Source organism: Sitophilus oryzae, unplaced genomic scaffold (assembly GCF_002938485.1).
Source record: "Sitophilus oryzae breed Bouriz unplaced genomic scaffold, Soryzae_2.0 scaffold_172_pilon_pilon, whole genome shotgun sequence".
Classification (NCBI taxonomy): Eukaryota; Metazoa; Arthropoda; class Insecta; order Coleoptera; family Curculionidae; genus Sitophilus; species Sitophilus oryzae.
The window spans coordinates 2,449,025-2,466,503 of NW_022146424.1; the positions used below are offsets into that span (position 1 = coordinate 2,449,025).

General features: G+C 31.8%; 1 protein-coding gene across 1 annotated transcript in view; it reads left to right on the plus strand.

Annotated features, from left to right (window-relative positions):
• Positions 1-718: 718 nt before the first annotated feature.
• Positions 719-17,479, plus strand: part of LOC115881477 (transcription factor GATA-4-like) — a 118,973-nt gene continuing 102,212 nt past the window's right edge. Inside the window, exon 1 of the mRNA XM_030898966.1 lies at positions 719-914. Coding sequence (XP_030754826.1) covers positions 875-914 — 40 coding nt within the window. The 5' untranslated portion in view covers positions 719-874. The remainder of the gene's footprint in view (positions 915-17,479) is intronic.

Here is a 17,479-nt window from a genome sequence, read left to right on the forward strand (position 1 = left end):
TCAAGAACCAAAGATTTTAAACATATTTAACCCTCATAATAAATGCCTTTCTTTGGGCGCAAGAATCGAAAAATGAAATAAAATACCGGGTGTTCCATAAGAAAAAATATTACTTTGGTATGGATCTTAGTTTTGAAACACCCTGTATATTTCAAAATAATTTCAAATTGTGCACATTGCCTCCCCACATATACCCACAAAATATTTTGGTTCTACATCTTTCCGTTTTCGTATAATCAACCGAGGCGAATGAGATGCGCCATCCTGTATAAATATCTTTAGCTTAAATTTTTCATTTTGATAGTTAAATATTGGAAACCCTACACGGCACGTCTCAGGAGGCATTACTAAAAAAATCTGATTATTTGTAAACAGACTGTGATAAAAATGTTATAGTTTACTATACTTCATGCAGGCACCGACAAAACATTATAAATATAGGCATTGGCATATACTGGGGTGTACATTCCCTCGATTCCACCTCTTATTTCCTTCGAAAACAAATAAACAAGCAGCCTAATTAGATATTATATATTCAAACAGAGACTCAGAGAACCATTCAACGATAAGTACCCACAGTACCACATTTAAAAATCTTATACCGCAGTCGCAACGGACATCGTTCAGTGGTCAGTCCGGTGTCCATCGCGGCTTCCCAGCGCCGCTGTTCGATCCCCCGCCCCTTACACCGCCCCCAACCCCCCTCCCCCCGCCCGTGGTACTTGGACGGACGCGAGCGCCAGAGCCCGCGGTACGACCAGCGCGCGTACCACCGCTGCCCGCTCGACTGTCTGATTTCCGTCGCGTATCGCGAGCTTTCAGTTTTCGATAGCGCCAAAGCCGATAAGAAGCTCTTTCTATAGTTTTCGATAAGATGACTACGACCAAGTCCGATTATCAGCAGCGTCACTACGGTAAGTCGATAAAAATTTATTGTATGTGTGTTTATGTATATTGTTGTGCGGGGTTTTATTATTGTAACGTGTGTATGTTGTATATTGTCGAAAAAAGTTTGCGCGCCGTCTATTTGAAACATTTGACAGTCTAGAAAAACGCGGGTTTGCTTGACGTGTCCATGTCCTTTTTATTCCAAAAATTTTGTAATACCGTATAGATCGTTAGGTGCGTAGAGAAGGTTTTCGAATGTTCTCGTATGTACTCGTCCATTCCAGTGGGACTCGATTCTTCTCGAACGAATGAATCATTGCGGTGTCTATGCGATGTTAAGGTCATCCGAGGGCGGGCCATATTGTGAGGTTAGGTCGAGTCCACACCGGCCCGCAACAATATCGTGTCTTAAAAGTTAAAGGGAAAATGGTCTTGTTTATATCCAGTTTTTATATTAATTATAACGATCTACTACAATTAATACCATATGATTCAAACAATAATGATTAAGTTGGCTTGAAAATAACAATAACGACCAATGACATATCCGATAAATCTTTATATACAGTATGTCTGGCGTTTCTATATCTATATTTTTATATCGACTTTTAAGAAAGATTCAACAATATTTTCATAATTTTTTTAATTTTTTCTAAAACGGTATGGAAATTTGGAAAAGTATAAACGGGATCTGCCATTTTAGAATCAGCGAAAATTTTTACGAAGAATGCATTTTTTTCAAAGCATCAATAATAAAAAAGTTTTTCTGGGGACATACTGTAGAGGGTTTTTATTCTTCTAGAAAAATTGATGCTAAAAATTTTTAATTATAAAAAATATTTAGGTTCCTATTCCTGGTTTATATCCAGTTTTTTCTATTAATTATAACGATCTACTAGAATTAATACCATATGATTCAAACAATAAGGATTAAGTTGGCTTGAAAATAACAATAACGATCAATTGCATATCCGATAAATCTTTATATACAGTGTCTCTGGCGTTTCTATATCTATATTTCTATATCGACTTTTAAGAAAGTTTCAACAATATTTTCATAAATTTTTTTATTTAGGTTCCTATTTGTTTTCTTGCCTGACTTTCTAAAAACTGTTTCTATTATTTTTTTGTTTTGTGTTTTGTCTTGTCGTTGACGGTATACAGTGTTATAATATTGTCTTTACATACATATACATATCATTTATAGTTTATTGTTTTGTTCTTTTTAATTAAACTATATTTATAAATTTGTTACTTGGATAATTTGGCATTAGATAAGAACGTTTGGAAAATAGTAGGATTGTTTATTATTACTTTATAGATCTTTAACGTCCGGGTTCAATCTAGTCTCTGTTAGTTGATTAAATTTATTTTTATTTTGGATATACAGGGCGAACATTTATCTTGTAGTGATTTTACTACATCAATTCTTGCAATAAAAGTCTACCATGATTTTTTAGTCCTAATCGACACACTTATAAAACAGTATGTATTGTTTCTGTAATGTAGTTTTATTGTTGAAAAGTCATAATTATTATTGTTTGTTGACAATTCTAGCAGAGATTGTTTTAAGTTACATCAGCTATTGTTGCTTTAATTAAACATGGTTGAGATCAACTTCTGGACTTTAAACTATCTCTGCTAAAGAGTAACTGACAATAAACAATAATAAAGCTTTTCAATTATAATGACATTAGAAAATGTAGAATGTATACTTTCTTGAGTTATAACTGATCATACAGTCCCAAAGTTTATGGAACGAATGGTTATCATCTCGAGGCACACAGTGATGAGGTATTCTGGTGTATCCCCATTTTCCCACAGAATCTGCATTCGTCGTTGTTTCTTAGCTTCAATTTACTGTAGTGTTCATTGAGGAGACTCCTGTTAAAAACCCCGTAACATTCCGAAGATTGTTCTTTCTTAAATCAACGAAAACCATTGATTTTTCTCGGTCCTATGTTCTAAGAAATTTCTTCGAGTGTCTTAGACCGTTGGAGGATTCCCATTCCAAGTTACAGATGGAGTCTTCAGGTTTTTGAGTTTCGCTTTAAGTTGGTTTCTTTGGGAACAGAACGATTCTGATCAAGTTGGTGGAGTGTTGCTCTTTTTCTAGCTATATCGTTCGCCTTTTCATTGCCTTCTGTCCCTCGTGAGATCCCCCAGAGTAGAAGGACTTTATTTTCTTTGCCTAATTTGTTCAGCTTCTCTAGGCATTGTTTGACCAACTTCGAATTTATGGTTACTGAGTTGATCGCTTTTAGTGTTCTTTGACTATCGGATAAGAAAAATGGGTATTTCCTGTTTCCGATAGTTGCTATCTAAGATAATGGACGCATCTTTCGACAGTGTACATTTCTGCCTCATGGTTCGGAGAATTTAATTTTTGGCCCAAATATTCCCATTCCCTGTCCTTGCTTTGTTTATGGAAGCATCAGTGTACCACGTTATGGTATGGTCTTTTACCTGCTGGTGGGAGTTGGAGGAGTGGAATTTTTCTTTTGAGGGTGTTCCAGGCCCTTTTATCGAGATATACCAGTCCTGTGTGTGAAAATATTTGTACGTATTTAAGACTCAATACTAATTTTACTAAATTAGATTCATAGAAAACGAATTATATCAATAGATATTAATTTAATAAATACCGGTTATTAAGTTTATTAATAAAACACAATTTATATTAGCTGTATATTATTTGTCTCTGTTTTATTATTTGTGGGTTTCTGTAACCGTTAGCTACTGACGTATACAATCACAAGCATCCACTTCCTGTACAAACCACAAAAATGTTTTTTTCCCAACAACATATTGTTTAAATAAATTTGTTTACCTTATTATGCATGAGAAATTCTGTTTTTTTGGTACAATATAAAATGTCTTTTATATTTTGACTTTTTTACAGGATTCGTCCAAAAATTGTCAATTTATTAATTCACATAATTGTTAATTTTGATTGGAATAGTAGTTTCGACATAATATGATCATTATGTGCTAATGTAACATTTGTTTGTATATGATATATTTTAATGGAATTTGTTTATGAAGTATGTATTTGAAAAATCAAAGAAATTTTACGTAGATACGTAATATTATACCGGTAAGGCCGATTGTCTTTGTCCACTTTCTATGTTAGCAGCCAGTCTCCTATTCCTGAGCCCTACATCAACTTGTGCAGGTCCTTGATAGCATAGGAGCATAGTTCCTTAGGTTTCTGCTGTTTCATGATTTTGATCGCAGAATCTGCAGCAAAATCTTCCTTAATACAGTTTGTGCTTATTCAGGTAGCACTTGACAGCCGTGTGTCCGTGTATCAAGAGAACTGTTTGGTTTGGTTTGCATTTGCATTTTAATGCTGCTGCTTAATTCTGAGTATTAGCAGTTTCTTTGTGTTTTTTTTAATTAGGTACTTGGATGAAGGCATTGCTGTGCCAGTACCTCTGTGTGTTTCTCAAGTGGATGGTCTACTTTTCTGTGATCCAGATTTTTACTGGAGTCATACATTTGGGTATTCCAAGTATGGCTTTGGAACAAGATATGATTTTGATGATCCTTGCCTTGTTAGTTTATGGTCTTTTTTGTTGCCTTGGATGCATTTAATTAACCATGCCATTTTAAATAATATATCAGTTTGTAATGCCACTTACATTGTGTTCTACAAGTTGATTGAAAGAATGGGAAGATACGCAACCTAATGGGCGAATTCGTGACAAGACTGATTTGATTTCTCCTTACGACTTAAGTGCTGTACGGTGGAGACACCAATCGTTCTGCGGCCAACGCATAAAACACTTATTTTCTCTAATTTAGCCAGCGAAAGCATATCGATGACGGTGTGGAACACATTGAAAATTTATTCGTGTTAAACATAGAATAAACCACAAAAATAAAAATTCTTTTATAGGTACTGAATATATCGTATGATTGACAAAAGTCGTTTAGTTGGCTTGGAAATGACGATTATTGACATTTATCATAATGTTTTACATATGAAATAGCAGCGATCATCATTTCCAAGCCAACTCTGACGCCGTTTTTTGTTTAATCATTTAATATTATATTAAATTGTTTAATGATAGAAAACCTGTATTATTAACGTACAGTACCCAAAATCCGTAAATCTACGGATTAATCAGTAGTTCCGGCAACACTGTCTCTGGCAACCACTCACTTTCTCGACTGAAAGCAGAACTACGGTACATTTTTTTATCCTTTGCGCTGTAAACGACTACCAGGGCGCAGCGGCGCGGCGCAGAGCTAAACTAAATATCGGATAGGTTGACGGTATGGAGTGTAGAGGTAAGGAGAAACAACTCCGTGCATTAAAAAATGGTCAAAAAAAGGGAAGAATTAGGATGGCGCTGCTGTAGCAAAAACCTAAAATTTAAGACATGCGCCGAACATTTTTAGAACAGCTGATTCTCAAAAGACATAAATATTTGACGTGAATCATATACGTGAAGCCGCGGGTTTCAAAAAAATACAAATTTATTTTTATGTCACATGAAATAAATTACAGATTTTTTATTCAGCAGCAATAGACTAGGCTCTTTTTTATTGCTCTCATAAGTTATTTCGCAAATGTCATTCAAGACGACGAAAACATTATTCTGATCGTTTTAGCTTAAAATTAATGTTAATTATAATTAAGAAAAAATTATTTAAGGTAATAATTGGTGATGGGTTTAAAATAAATATAATGCAGCTTTAAAATAACTTCATACCCACATTTATTTAGTATAAAAAGTAAGTCAACATGTGGTTTTATTATCAATTATTCAGAAGCAATAGACTGAGCCTCTTTTATTTTTTCTCATAAGTTATTTCGTAAACCTCATTCAAGATGAAAAAAAAAGCTTTAGTTTAAAATTAATGTTAATTATAATTAGGAAAACTTTATTAAAAGTTTAATTGATGATATGGGATTTAAATAAATATAATGCAGGTCTAAAATAACGTAACACACTTTATTTAGTATAAAAATTAAGCCAATATAATATAATTTTATACTGTACAAGTATTTATTTACGTTTTGCCCCATCGTAGTTGCCATTCATTCAGAATAGTGGATTTTAAATGTTCGATAGTAGGATGGTTTAACTACCTTAATATCAACTACTTCTAGACAAGAATGGTGTGCAGTATTATCTTCTTTTTCACTCCCAGCTATTCCAACATGGCTTGAAACGTGAAATAATATAATTTTATAGCCCTTCCAGATGCTCATGTCTTCCTTGTAGTTCACCCAATAGAATCGTTCTCGCAGCTTCCTCTCAAGTTGGTAGTTGCTATTCATTCAGAATAGTGGATTTTAAATATATTTGGTAGTCGGATGGTTTAACTATCGTAACAATAACTACTTTTAATAATTCTTTTTCTCAATTCTTTGCACTATAATTTGCATCCCACGTATTGTAATATTTTCCTTTGAATTTCGTTTCCTATTGTCCCATGGCTTGAGACGTAATGTTATAGCCCTTCCAGATCCTCATGTATATGTCCCTTTTCCTTGTAGTCCACCCAATAGAACCTTTCTCTTAGCTTCCTCTCAAGTTGGTAGTTGCCATTCATTAAGAATAGTGGATTTTAAACATGTTTCGTACTCGGATGATCGGTTAACTACTGTAACATCATAAATAAATTGTATACCAACACATAATGGCCAAACTTCAACAGACTTTAATATTCATAAACCTCATCAGAAGAAAATATTTTTTGATCCAAAGTTTTTTTTTGTTATTAGAATAAATTACCTGCAATTTGTTAATTCATTACAACATTGAATAAAAGATGCAAAGTGTTTATACATACTATAATAGATAAATCTTCATTTAAAATTATGTATAGATCTGCTTGCTTGTAGGATCTAGACTGATAAACTCTCAATTTCTATTATTGATATAACCAATAAAGTAGTAATGCTGAAATTTTGTTTTGATTTGTGCAATAAGGTCCATTATTTCCATTATTTGATGCTGTTATTGCTCTACAAAATGTTGATCGCTATCAAGGGATGTTTATGTGTATAATATTACTATTTATGTATAATAATACTGTATGATCGAAAAAAACACGGCGTGCAGTTGGCTTGGAAATGAACATCTCGATGACATTCTCCATATCATTACATATAAGATGACAGCAATCTTCATTTCATAGGCATCGCTTTGACGCTGTTTTTATTCAATCAAATAATATTCCTTTTAATATAATCTTCATTTAATGGTTGCTGTGAAGTTGCTGGTGTTCATATTTTGGTTTTTTATTCTGTTGTTGCTCTACAAAATGTTAATATTTATGTGTATAACATTACTCTTTCTTTTGTATAATAATACTTAATGAGTATAATATTCATTTAATGGTGGCCTTTTTGGTTTTTGTTGCTGTTGTTGCAACTCAGAATTTAAATTAACCTGAGGCAGTATAGAGCTTCATCCTCCAACATTTTTCCTATGTAAATACTGCAAGTGGACAGTATTTCTGATGACAATTTTATCATAAACTTTAACATCTTGTTCTTTAAAACGAAACTGCCATGCCTTATCTGTAGATTTCAAAGCAATATCTAAATGCTTTTGACCATCGCTGTAATCTAATTCTTGTTTGAAAATCAATACGTAATATTATCCTGATGATTTTGATTTTTGATAGATTATTAAAATACAGCACTTACAGTTAACTATATTTCTTGAAAGTACCTAGAACTTTATTTATTTCCTACTTTTATTTGTTTAAAAAAATGCCAACAATTTGTGCATGTCTGTCAAACTTTAAAATCATTAAAAATAAATTTTATTCAGGTTGTAACTTTATGTGGATTGTAAATATATACTTATATATATTATATATATATATTACTTATAAGGATTGTAAAAATATACTTTGTAACATGTATGTCAATAATCTTACGAAAAATGTTTACTACACTTTTGATTGGCTCTAATTTTTACATATAATACAAATAATACAATACTGAATTATAATTTATAATTATGTATTTTACAGGCTTTGCCTTTGTTCTTTATTTTTCCATCAGCTATTCAATCAACTTCGCACCACACACACTTTAACCATTATTAAATAATAAATAAAGCACAAAATATTGATAAACAATAATTATTTTATATTCTAAAAATAAAACAAAACTTTTTGGGTAATGTTTGGTTATATTTATTTTTATTCTCTTATCTATGGTTACTTTTCATTTTTTAGATTTATGCGTTTTTAGCGCCACTGTGGTCATTTGGCGAACCCTTATTCTTCCCATTTTGTGACCACTTTTTCAATAAAAGTCCCATAAGAGTTATTTCTCCTTACCTCTACACTCCATAGTTGACGGTAAGGCCAGCTACGTCTCGGACAGGTTTAATGCCACAAAATAGCCCATGAGGTTGCACATATTCTTATTCATCTTCTTGTATATAGAAATGCGGTGCTGTGTAGACATACAGCCTGAACAATCAGTAAAAGTAGAAGAAGAATCGCTAGAACTGTCTAATTAATCTTTCAGATTGATAATGCTTTTGAATGAAAACTATTTATGATATATTTAAAAATACCGCGATAACGGAATATTTATTTTTATTACTAGCTCCCGCGATACAAAGTCGGTTTTAAAATAATATTGTTTATCCGAAATCCACAGGCATGAAACCTCATAAACAATTCGAATTACATTTTTTTTCCTTTTATTATTTTACTCTTGAATTTTAACATTGATAAAGCTTAATTAAAAATAATGCTTTATCGAAAAATGATGTGCACATTTGTAACCGCGTGCATTCTGTAAGGATTTCGCCAATTATGACCAGATAGGAGAGAACAAATTAAAAATAGAATTTATTAATTATAAAACTACATTAGTACTTTTGTTGGATGTGTATATAAGAGCGTTCAAGAGATAAGAGCTGTATGGCTAAAGGTCGATAGGTCACCCGACGACAGACCAATAAGCAGAATTTCGTTTTTGTTCGTGTGGCTACCATGGGCGCGCAATAGGGCAAAGCTAGGGAAGCAGTGCTTCACCTTAAAAAGCAAAAACTTCATCTTCTAAAATGTAATTTTTGAAATAGGAAAAATTAATTTAGTTAATTTACAATAGCACAGGATCAGGCTGCAGGATTATTCAAGCATCTTATTTTTAATCAAAACCTAATTTTTACGTATATTTATGAATAGGAGAATACACTTTTAACAGGGTGCCGCAATCAAAAAGTTGCCGCAAATAGGGGTTGCCAGAGTTCAAGTTTTCCCTACTACTGTATGATAGAAAAAAAAGGCGTCAGTGAGATCGTTGACATTTTATATGTAAATTTGTATGGGTTTATATGTATTTTATATTTAAAAATTTATTAAATTAATATTTATTGATATAATTCGTTTTCTATGAATCTAATTTAGTAAAATTAGTATTTATTTTATACAGGGTGAGTCTTAAATACGTACAAATATTTTCACACACAGGACTGGTAGATCTCGATAAAAGGGCTTGGAATACCCTCAAAGGGAAAATTCCAATCCTCCAACCCACCAGCAGGTAAAAGACCATACCATAACGCGGTACACAGATGCTTCCAGAACCAAAGCAGGGACAGGGAATGGGAATATTTGAGCCAAAAACTAAATTCTTCGAACCAAGAGACAGAAATGTACAGGGTGGTCGAAATTGGTCTGTTTTAACAGAGAAACCCTATTTCCTGACAAGATAGAGCAAAACCGACATAGATGTCATGGGCTCGATTTCTGACACACGTTTAATGGCGTAAACCGCCTGTTGATATTTTCACTGCCAACTGAGATACGGGGTCTTTTTGAATTTTTTACCATTGGAAAATTTTTTTTATGGGGGTTAATAAAATTATATAAAAACGTTCTTAAGGCACTTTTTTAAGCACAATCCAGAGGCGTAGTCAGTTTTCTCTAGAGTTGCTGTTTTTGTCAGAAATAACAAAAAATATAATTTTTCAAATGGATATCATAGTGGCTATGATCTTAAAAAAATGTTCGCGTTTAATCCTTTCCAACGATATAAAGTTATGGGTATTTATTTCTAAGAATGAGAGAAATATTAGGTTTTTTATCTTTATATCGAAGCGGGCCTTGATTTTGTACTACTAGTTACCTAATAATTATTTTTTATCACCATTTAATATTCAATAGTATTATTTATCTGCATAATTAAAGACCTTTGAAAAGGTAAATCAGCATTCTGTATTAGTATTACCAATTACAATTAAAACGCCATGGTTACAACAGAACTTTGGTGAGAACAGGATTGGAACAAGAGGCCCCATATCTTAGCCTGCTAGGTCCTATGATTTAACTTCTTTTGAATTTTTTATGGAGGAAATTAGAAGACCTAATATATAAAAACCAATGAGACGAGAAGAATTACAGAAGGCTACTAGGCAAGCTTTTGGACTTATTATATCAGTTCGCGTAATAAATCGATGTAACTCTGTGCGTAAAAGATGTTCATTGTGTATTTGACAAGCAGGTGCTCAGTTTGAACATCTTTAATGATTTTTTTTAGAAAACAATATTCGTCATTCAAAAATACGTTTTTTTTAGTTTTGTTCTTTGTTTATTGTATCGATTTCAATTGCAATTACTAATCTTAAATTATACTCGGTGTTCAAAATTCTCTGCCAAAGTTTTTAAAATATAAAATAGTTCTTCCTCGTTTTTTTAAATGGAACCGCTAAAAATTCTAAAATGCTTTAAATACAAAAAAGTGTCAATTTTTTAATTCTCCATCTAACAAAGAAATAATAATAGGGTGTTCCATTAATAAACTAAATGGAAATAAATAATGACAATGTCCGAAATTCTGTAGAAATAAATTTCTAAAAATTGCTTCTACTTTAATTAAAATGTTATCGTACGCCCCTGGTGGCTACTGCCAACAAGAACGGTTTCAATGTTTGTTAAATATACGAAAAGTAAATAATTTAATTTCGTTTTAATGACTTTGATGATTTATATAATGTCGATGTCGTTGGGGAATCACTGTTTGTAATCGTGATTGGACTGAACTGGCGTAGTAACTGATATACAAAAACGTCTTTAGCTCTTTGGTTTAAGATTGGGTTTAAGTTTATTGATCGTTAGGGATGTATCGTTTAAGAAAAAAATATCGATATAAGTTATTCTAGATTAGATTAGATTGTATTTTTTTGAGCTGGCTAGCTTCAGTCTGCTGAGGTGTTTATCTGAGGAGTGGTGATCCGAAGCGTTTTCTTACTAAAATCAAGGAAATTCTTTGATTTTTCTCGGTCGAGAGTTCTGAGGGGATTCCCATTCCAAACGTTTCATACTTACCTAGGGTTGCCAACTTTCAAAATAAAAACTAGAGGACGAGAGGGTAAAAAAGAGACGCAAGCGAAACATTTTTTGAAACCTTGTCCAAATGTCTAGAAATTATCAAAAAGTTATCTAAACGGTATGCGATTGGTGGTCTTTCTTACTTTTTACCAATATACGTATATTCAAATTCTTTTAAAATAAACAAACCATTTTCAACAAAACATTTTTTTTTCAATTAATAACTTTTTTGTTAATAACAGTAAGAAAACATAAAATAGTTAAACCTGTTTGTCGGCTCCACAAATATTTCTTCATTTTCTTTTCTGTGCAAACGAGAGGAAGTAATAGCGAAAGATACAAATTAAAAATTCTTTAAAGCACTGTGGCGATAAATAAATATTTTTCAGATTTTGAGTTTGGTATGTAAAAAAGAGGACTTTTTCAATACGTGAGAGAAAAGAGGACAGTGATATCAAAAAGAGGACTGTCCTCTGGAATAGAAAACTGTTGGCAACCCTATACCTACGTACCCGTAATATACAGGGTGAGTATTAAATAAGTGCAAATATTTTTAAGGGTAGTATATTTCTTTTTTTCGCGAAAAAAAATTAAAATTTGAAATTTTTTCAAATATTTTTTAGAATTTTTTTTAATTCTTAAAAATCATAGTTAAAAATCATAATTTCTTGCTAATATGGCAACATAGGTAGTAGATTAAATTTACAAGAAAGAAAATCCAGAAAAGATCCACATGTTCTCAAAATTTAAGCAAAAAATCATTTTTTTCGAAAATTTTCAAAGTGGAATAACTCGGTTATTTTGGCAAAAACAGTATAGAGAAAATATGTTTCTTTTATCAAGATCTACCAATCCTGAAAATATTTGCATTTATTTAAGACTCACCCTGTATTGCTTGTTTCATGCACACACACAATCGAAATGATCCGTATACCTATCTTTGACCAACATATTGTCTCTTTTTTCCTCTGGAAATTTTCTTCTTTAGAAATTTTTTGAGCAAGTCACTACATCATTGTATTTGGCCAAACTTTTAAAAAATTGAACAAGAATTCTGATCCGTATATAAAAATTAAGTTGATGATGGTAGCATGACATTTAATAGTACCATACGATCGAAAAAGAAACGGGGTCAAAAACGGCCGAGGAATGACAACCGATGATAATTTTGGTGAGGTCAAGCCCTAGACGTCATTACTTGCCCCATACTTTTCTTTAGTTTCTAATGGCGCTTACTCTGAGTTGATTCAGTTGGAAGGGTGTAAATTATTTATATACCGGGTGCGTCTCAAAAGTGGCTCACCCCTATAACTTTTTTATTTTTTCCAGATAAAAAAAACGAGGTTTGGTATGTTAGTATATGACATAAATTAGTATTGATTGACGTATTCAATAGAAAAAAATCGATAGAAAATGACGCTCTGAATAAAATGACATATCATACTTATGTCAACTTCAGACACTTCAAAAAAAAATCGTATTTTAAATGTAAATCTAGAGTGCCATGGCTGTGGAAAAAACAATAATTTTTAATAATGGAGCCTTGGAAAAATATATTTTTAAATGGTGTACCATAAAATTCCAGAAAAAACATTTTTTTAGAAATAAATTTGGAAGTACCTTATCAATAATTCAAGCTAGAATTTTGGAGCATGATTATTATATCTGATTTTCTTCATTTTTAAAACACGAATAATGTTCCTCTATTTTCGTTAAACCGTTGATTCATTTTTGTACGTGAGTTTTATAGTTCGTGCCATCGGAAAACAATGTTACACTTTATTTTTGTTGCTGCACAAATCTTTTGTTTGTGAAAAATGATTAAAATAAAGTCGTCCTCCAAGGTTACGACTATAATTTTTAATGTTTATTACGAAAAAAATATTTTACCAGATGATGTGTAACAACAATTCGTGCTGATGTGTTAAATCATGAAAATTGGCGATAAATTTCAAGAATAGAAATTTAATAACAATCTCTCGCGTTGAACTTTGAAACTACAACAGAAACGTACTACCCAGTGACTTTATAAAGTATTTTTTTCTAATGTTAAATTACTCATCAATAAACTTGAGTATATACAGCTTATACAAAGAAAACGATGTCAATGTTGAAATTATTTTGGGTATTTTTTCGACTTTTTTCATACATATAGTCATGAAAAATGGCGATATTTGTCACGTCACCGATTTTATAAAACTGTCGTAATTTACTAATTAAAAGGTTTAGAATAAGAAAATACAGGCCATTGTAAGCTTACGAGAACAGTAATTGATCTAAGGGACGGTTTTAAACCTTCATCAAAAATAGCTGAAAAACAAGGGTCCAAAAAATTAATTTTCTCACAAAGCCAAGGTACTTAAGTCTTCAATGTAGATATTCTGAATCGACATAAAATTTCCTAAACTGTTCAGTATTTTATGACTATGTTTACCTACTATGTTTCTAAAGCCTTTCAAAATATATTATAAGAAACAGCCAAATATGGGCATTTCGACTTTTTCCATACATATAGTCATGAAAATTGGGGATTTTCGTCATGTCACCGATTTTATGAAAACTAGTGTTATTTATACTAATTAAAAGTTATAGAATAAGAAAATATAGGTCATAGTAGGTCTTACGAAAACCAGTGGTGCATATACGGGAGGGGTAATTATCCCTCCCAGAAAGAAATTTTTAAAAATGTGTTTAGATTGTTGTCTAAAATAAAACTCTCACAAAAAGAATTAATAATACCAATCAAAATCGAAAAGCCAGGCCAATCCAAGTTATTTTTTCCTCAATTTAACCCTCACAGACTCAATCTCTAGATACGCCACTGCTTTTATTTAATATTTTTTTTTAATGTTGCTTCATGAAAATTTCCATTCCTTTGAGTTAAACAAACTCTTATATTTATTTCACGGTTATATTAAGATGATTATTGTCAATAAATAATAAACAATATAGCCGATTTTGAAATATAAATCGTGTGTCATTTATATGTACAGGATGAATTAACGATTGCTTAAGGTAGCTTTCGTGGACATTTTGAAAAATCTTGATGACCTTTACTCTACGGAGCTTTACAAAAAATGTTCTATGAAATTTTGCCAAAATGTTGATAGTTGCGTCAAAAACTTAAAATTTTTTTAACATTTATTTATCATCATTCCAACTTAATCTTTGAATAACTTTGGAACCCAGTACATGTATATTATTTCGTATATTTCTCATTTTATTGATTCTATGGAAAGCTATGTTATAGGGCTTGTTTCTTTCTACAGTTTCCTGTCTCACAATGTACTGTTTGTGTCGGGGAAGGGGTCACAGTTTCATAGTTGTCGATTTTCGAAAGAAATCAGTACATGTATATTATTTCATATATTTCTCATTTTATTGATGTTAGGGAAAGCATTGTTCATTAAAATGTTGTATCCTATGTTATAGGGCTTGTTTCTCTCTACAATTTCCTGTCTCACAATGTACCCTTTATGTCGGGGAAGGGTTCATAGTTTCATAGTTGTCGATTTTCGAAAGAAATCAGTACATGTATATTATTTCGTATATTTCTCATTTTATTGATTTTATGGAAAGCACTGTTCATTAAAATGTTGTATCCAATGTTATAGGGCTTGTTTCTCTCTACAATTTCCTGTCTCACAATGTACCCTTTATGTCGGTGAAGGGTTCATAGTTTCATAGTTGTCGATTTTCGAAAGAAATCAGTACATGTATATTATTTCGTATATTTCTCATTTTATTGATTTTATGGAAAGCACTGTTCATTAAAATGTTGTATCCTATGTTATAGGGCTTGTTTCTCTCTACAATTTCCTGTCTCACAATGTACCGTTTGTGTCGGGGAAGGGGTCACAGTTTCATAGTTATCGATTTTCGAAAGAAACAGAGAGAGAGACCTTTCTTGTAGAGCTTTCAATTCTTTACAAGAATATGTTTCACCCAAGCAGTCCAAAAATTGGTTAAAGAGTTAGAAAATTCCAAAATTGGAAAATAATATTTCCCATATTAATCAAATGGAAAATGAAAATTTCCGATGCGACACACCTTTTAAAATTAAGAGCTGAAACTTTCACATAAATAAGAAAAGAATTTTTATTTGAAACAATCTAATATTCAGGGTGAGTTAAATAAGTGCAAATATTTTCAGGCCTGGTAGATCTCGATAAAAGAAACATATTTTCTTTTTACCGTTTTTCAAAAAGTCCAAAACAACCGAGATATTTTACTTTGAAAATTTACTTTTCCGCTTAAATTTTGAGAACCACTGGATCTTTTTTGGTTTTTTCTTTCTTGTAAATTTAATGTGCTACCTATGTTTTAACTAAAAATTAAAAAAAACTTCCTAAATTTTTTTGAAAATAATCCAAATTTTCAAAAAATGTTCTTCACGAAAAAACCTCAATGACGTGTTTCTGGGGTCGAAATATACTATCCCTAAAATATTTGCACTTATTTAAGACTCACCCTGTGTAGTGTGATTTTCTTTAAAAGAGAAAAAAACTTTTTTATTGCATATTGACATTTTGATAAAAATGCATTCTTCATAATTTTTTTTGCTTATTTTCAAATGGTTAATTCCGTTTATAGGTACTTTTGCAAATTTCCGTACGGTTTTAGAGAAAATTTAAAAAAAAAACATGAAAATATAGTTGATTTTTTTTTACCATAGGAACGCCCTTTGATTTTTAGGATTTCAACCATATTTTTGTTTTTTTTTAATTGGAAATTTGGAAAAAATATAAATGGGATTAACCATTTTAGAACAAGCAAAAATTTCTATGAAAAAGAATTTTGTTCACAATGTCATTAATAAAAAAGGTTTTCTTCTTGTAAAGGTAATCTGGGAACATACTGTAGGTTCCTGAGAGTAATCCACAAGTCTTTATATCTTCATGTAACATTTGACAATATGTTTGGCTTTTTATTTCACTATAAATCTTTAAACCGTCTGCATAAAGCGAAAAGCGTGCTAAACTAAATGATTAATTAATTGATAATTTAGGAAAATTATAAAAAAGGGGATTAAAGAGGTTTCCTTGAGGTAGACCTGATGTTGCCTCAAAAGGTTGAGAAGGAAACCCATGTGTATATAAAATATTTATTACGTTTCTTTCTAAGTTGTGCGGTGTGTTATTGTACTGTCAGGTCATACCAAACTCGACATTTTCTCACTGAATCTTATAGCAAATATAAACTGGCCAGGCCGCACCATATAAAACAATAAAAGCACACGCGATACAATAAAAGTCCGCGCTCTGTTTGTTGTTGACCCAGGCAAAGTCGACAGGAAACTACGAGGTACCTACCTAACGCAAACGCCGTAAATTATCATAAATAGGGCTCTTTTTTGGGGCCCTGGGACCACATCGAACGGCTTAATATTTGCTCGTCGTAGAGACCTACGAAATGAGAAGGTGATAAGCCTTTGTATGACCGCTTATTCGGACGATCTACGATAAGATACAAAAGAAAACCGCGCTGGTCATTCACATGATTTTAGGCCACAGCATAGAGAAATATAAAATAAAAGAGTTGTCATTTCCATAGTAAAAAGTAGGCAACACGTTTAACGAGGATCGATTGTAGCGCACCCTTGAGCCCTAACTGAACTAATAGAAATATGACAGACGTAATCGGTAAAATAGGTATCTGCATTACCTACCACAAAAAAGGCGGGCAGTTTAAATGTGAATTTAAAATTTTATGTATTTTTAAAAATATTACGAAATCAAACTGCAAAAAACATAATGAAAATTTATTTTTAAAAACGGAATATTTGAAAAGTATAAACTATTGTACACTTTTCAAACGCTTACAGTTAAATGCTAAATTAAATTTGATAATATAAAACATATGCTGAATTAACCTCGAGGGGTAAACCGCTGATGAATTTCTGTACACTAATGCCAAATAATTTAGTACTAATACCAATAATACCACGAAAATGCCAAAAATGGCAACATCTTGTACACCAAAATACACCAGCGGTTTACCCCTCGATTAACCTATAGTATTATAAAACGTATTTAACAACGCCACTAACAAAGCATATAAGATCGCAGGGTTTGCAATCTATGCTATTATAACAGATTAAGATTTAAATAAGACATCATCAAAAATTAATTCACCTGTAAGTTGGATTTATAAACTCAGCAGTTGAAGTTCAGTTGAGGTAGCAAATGTTCAACACTGTGAAATCAAGGCGCGAATATATAGTCAGTTCGCTTTACGTTCATTGAGTTCAGAGATGGGCAATGTCTTTACA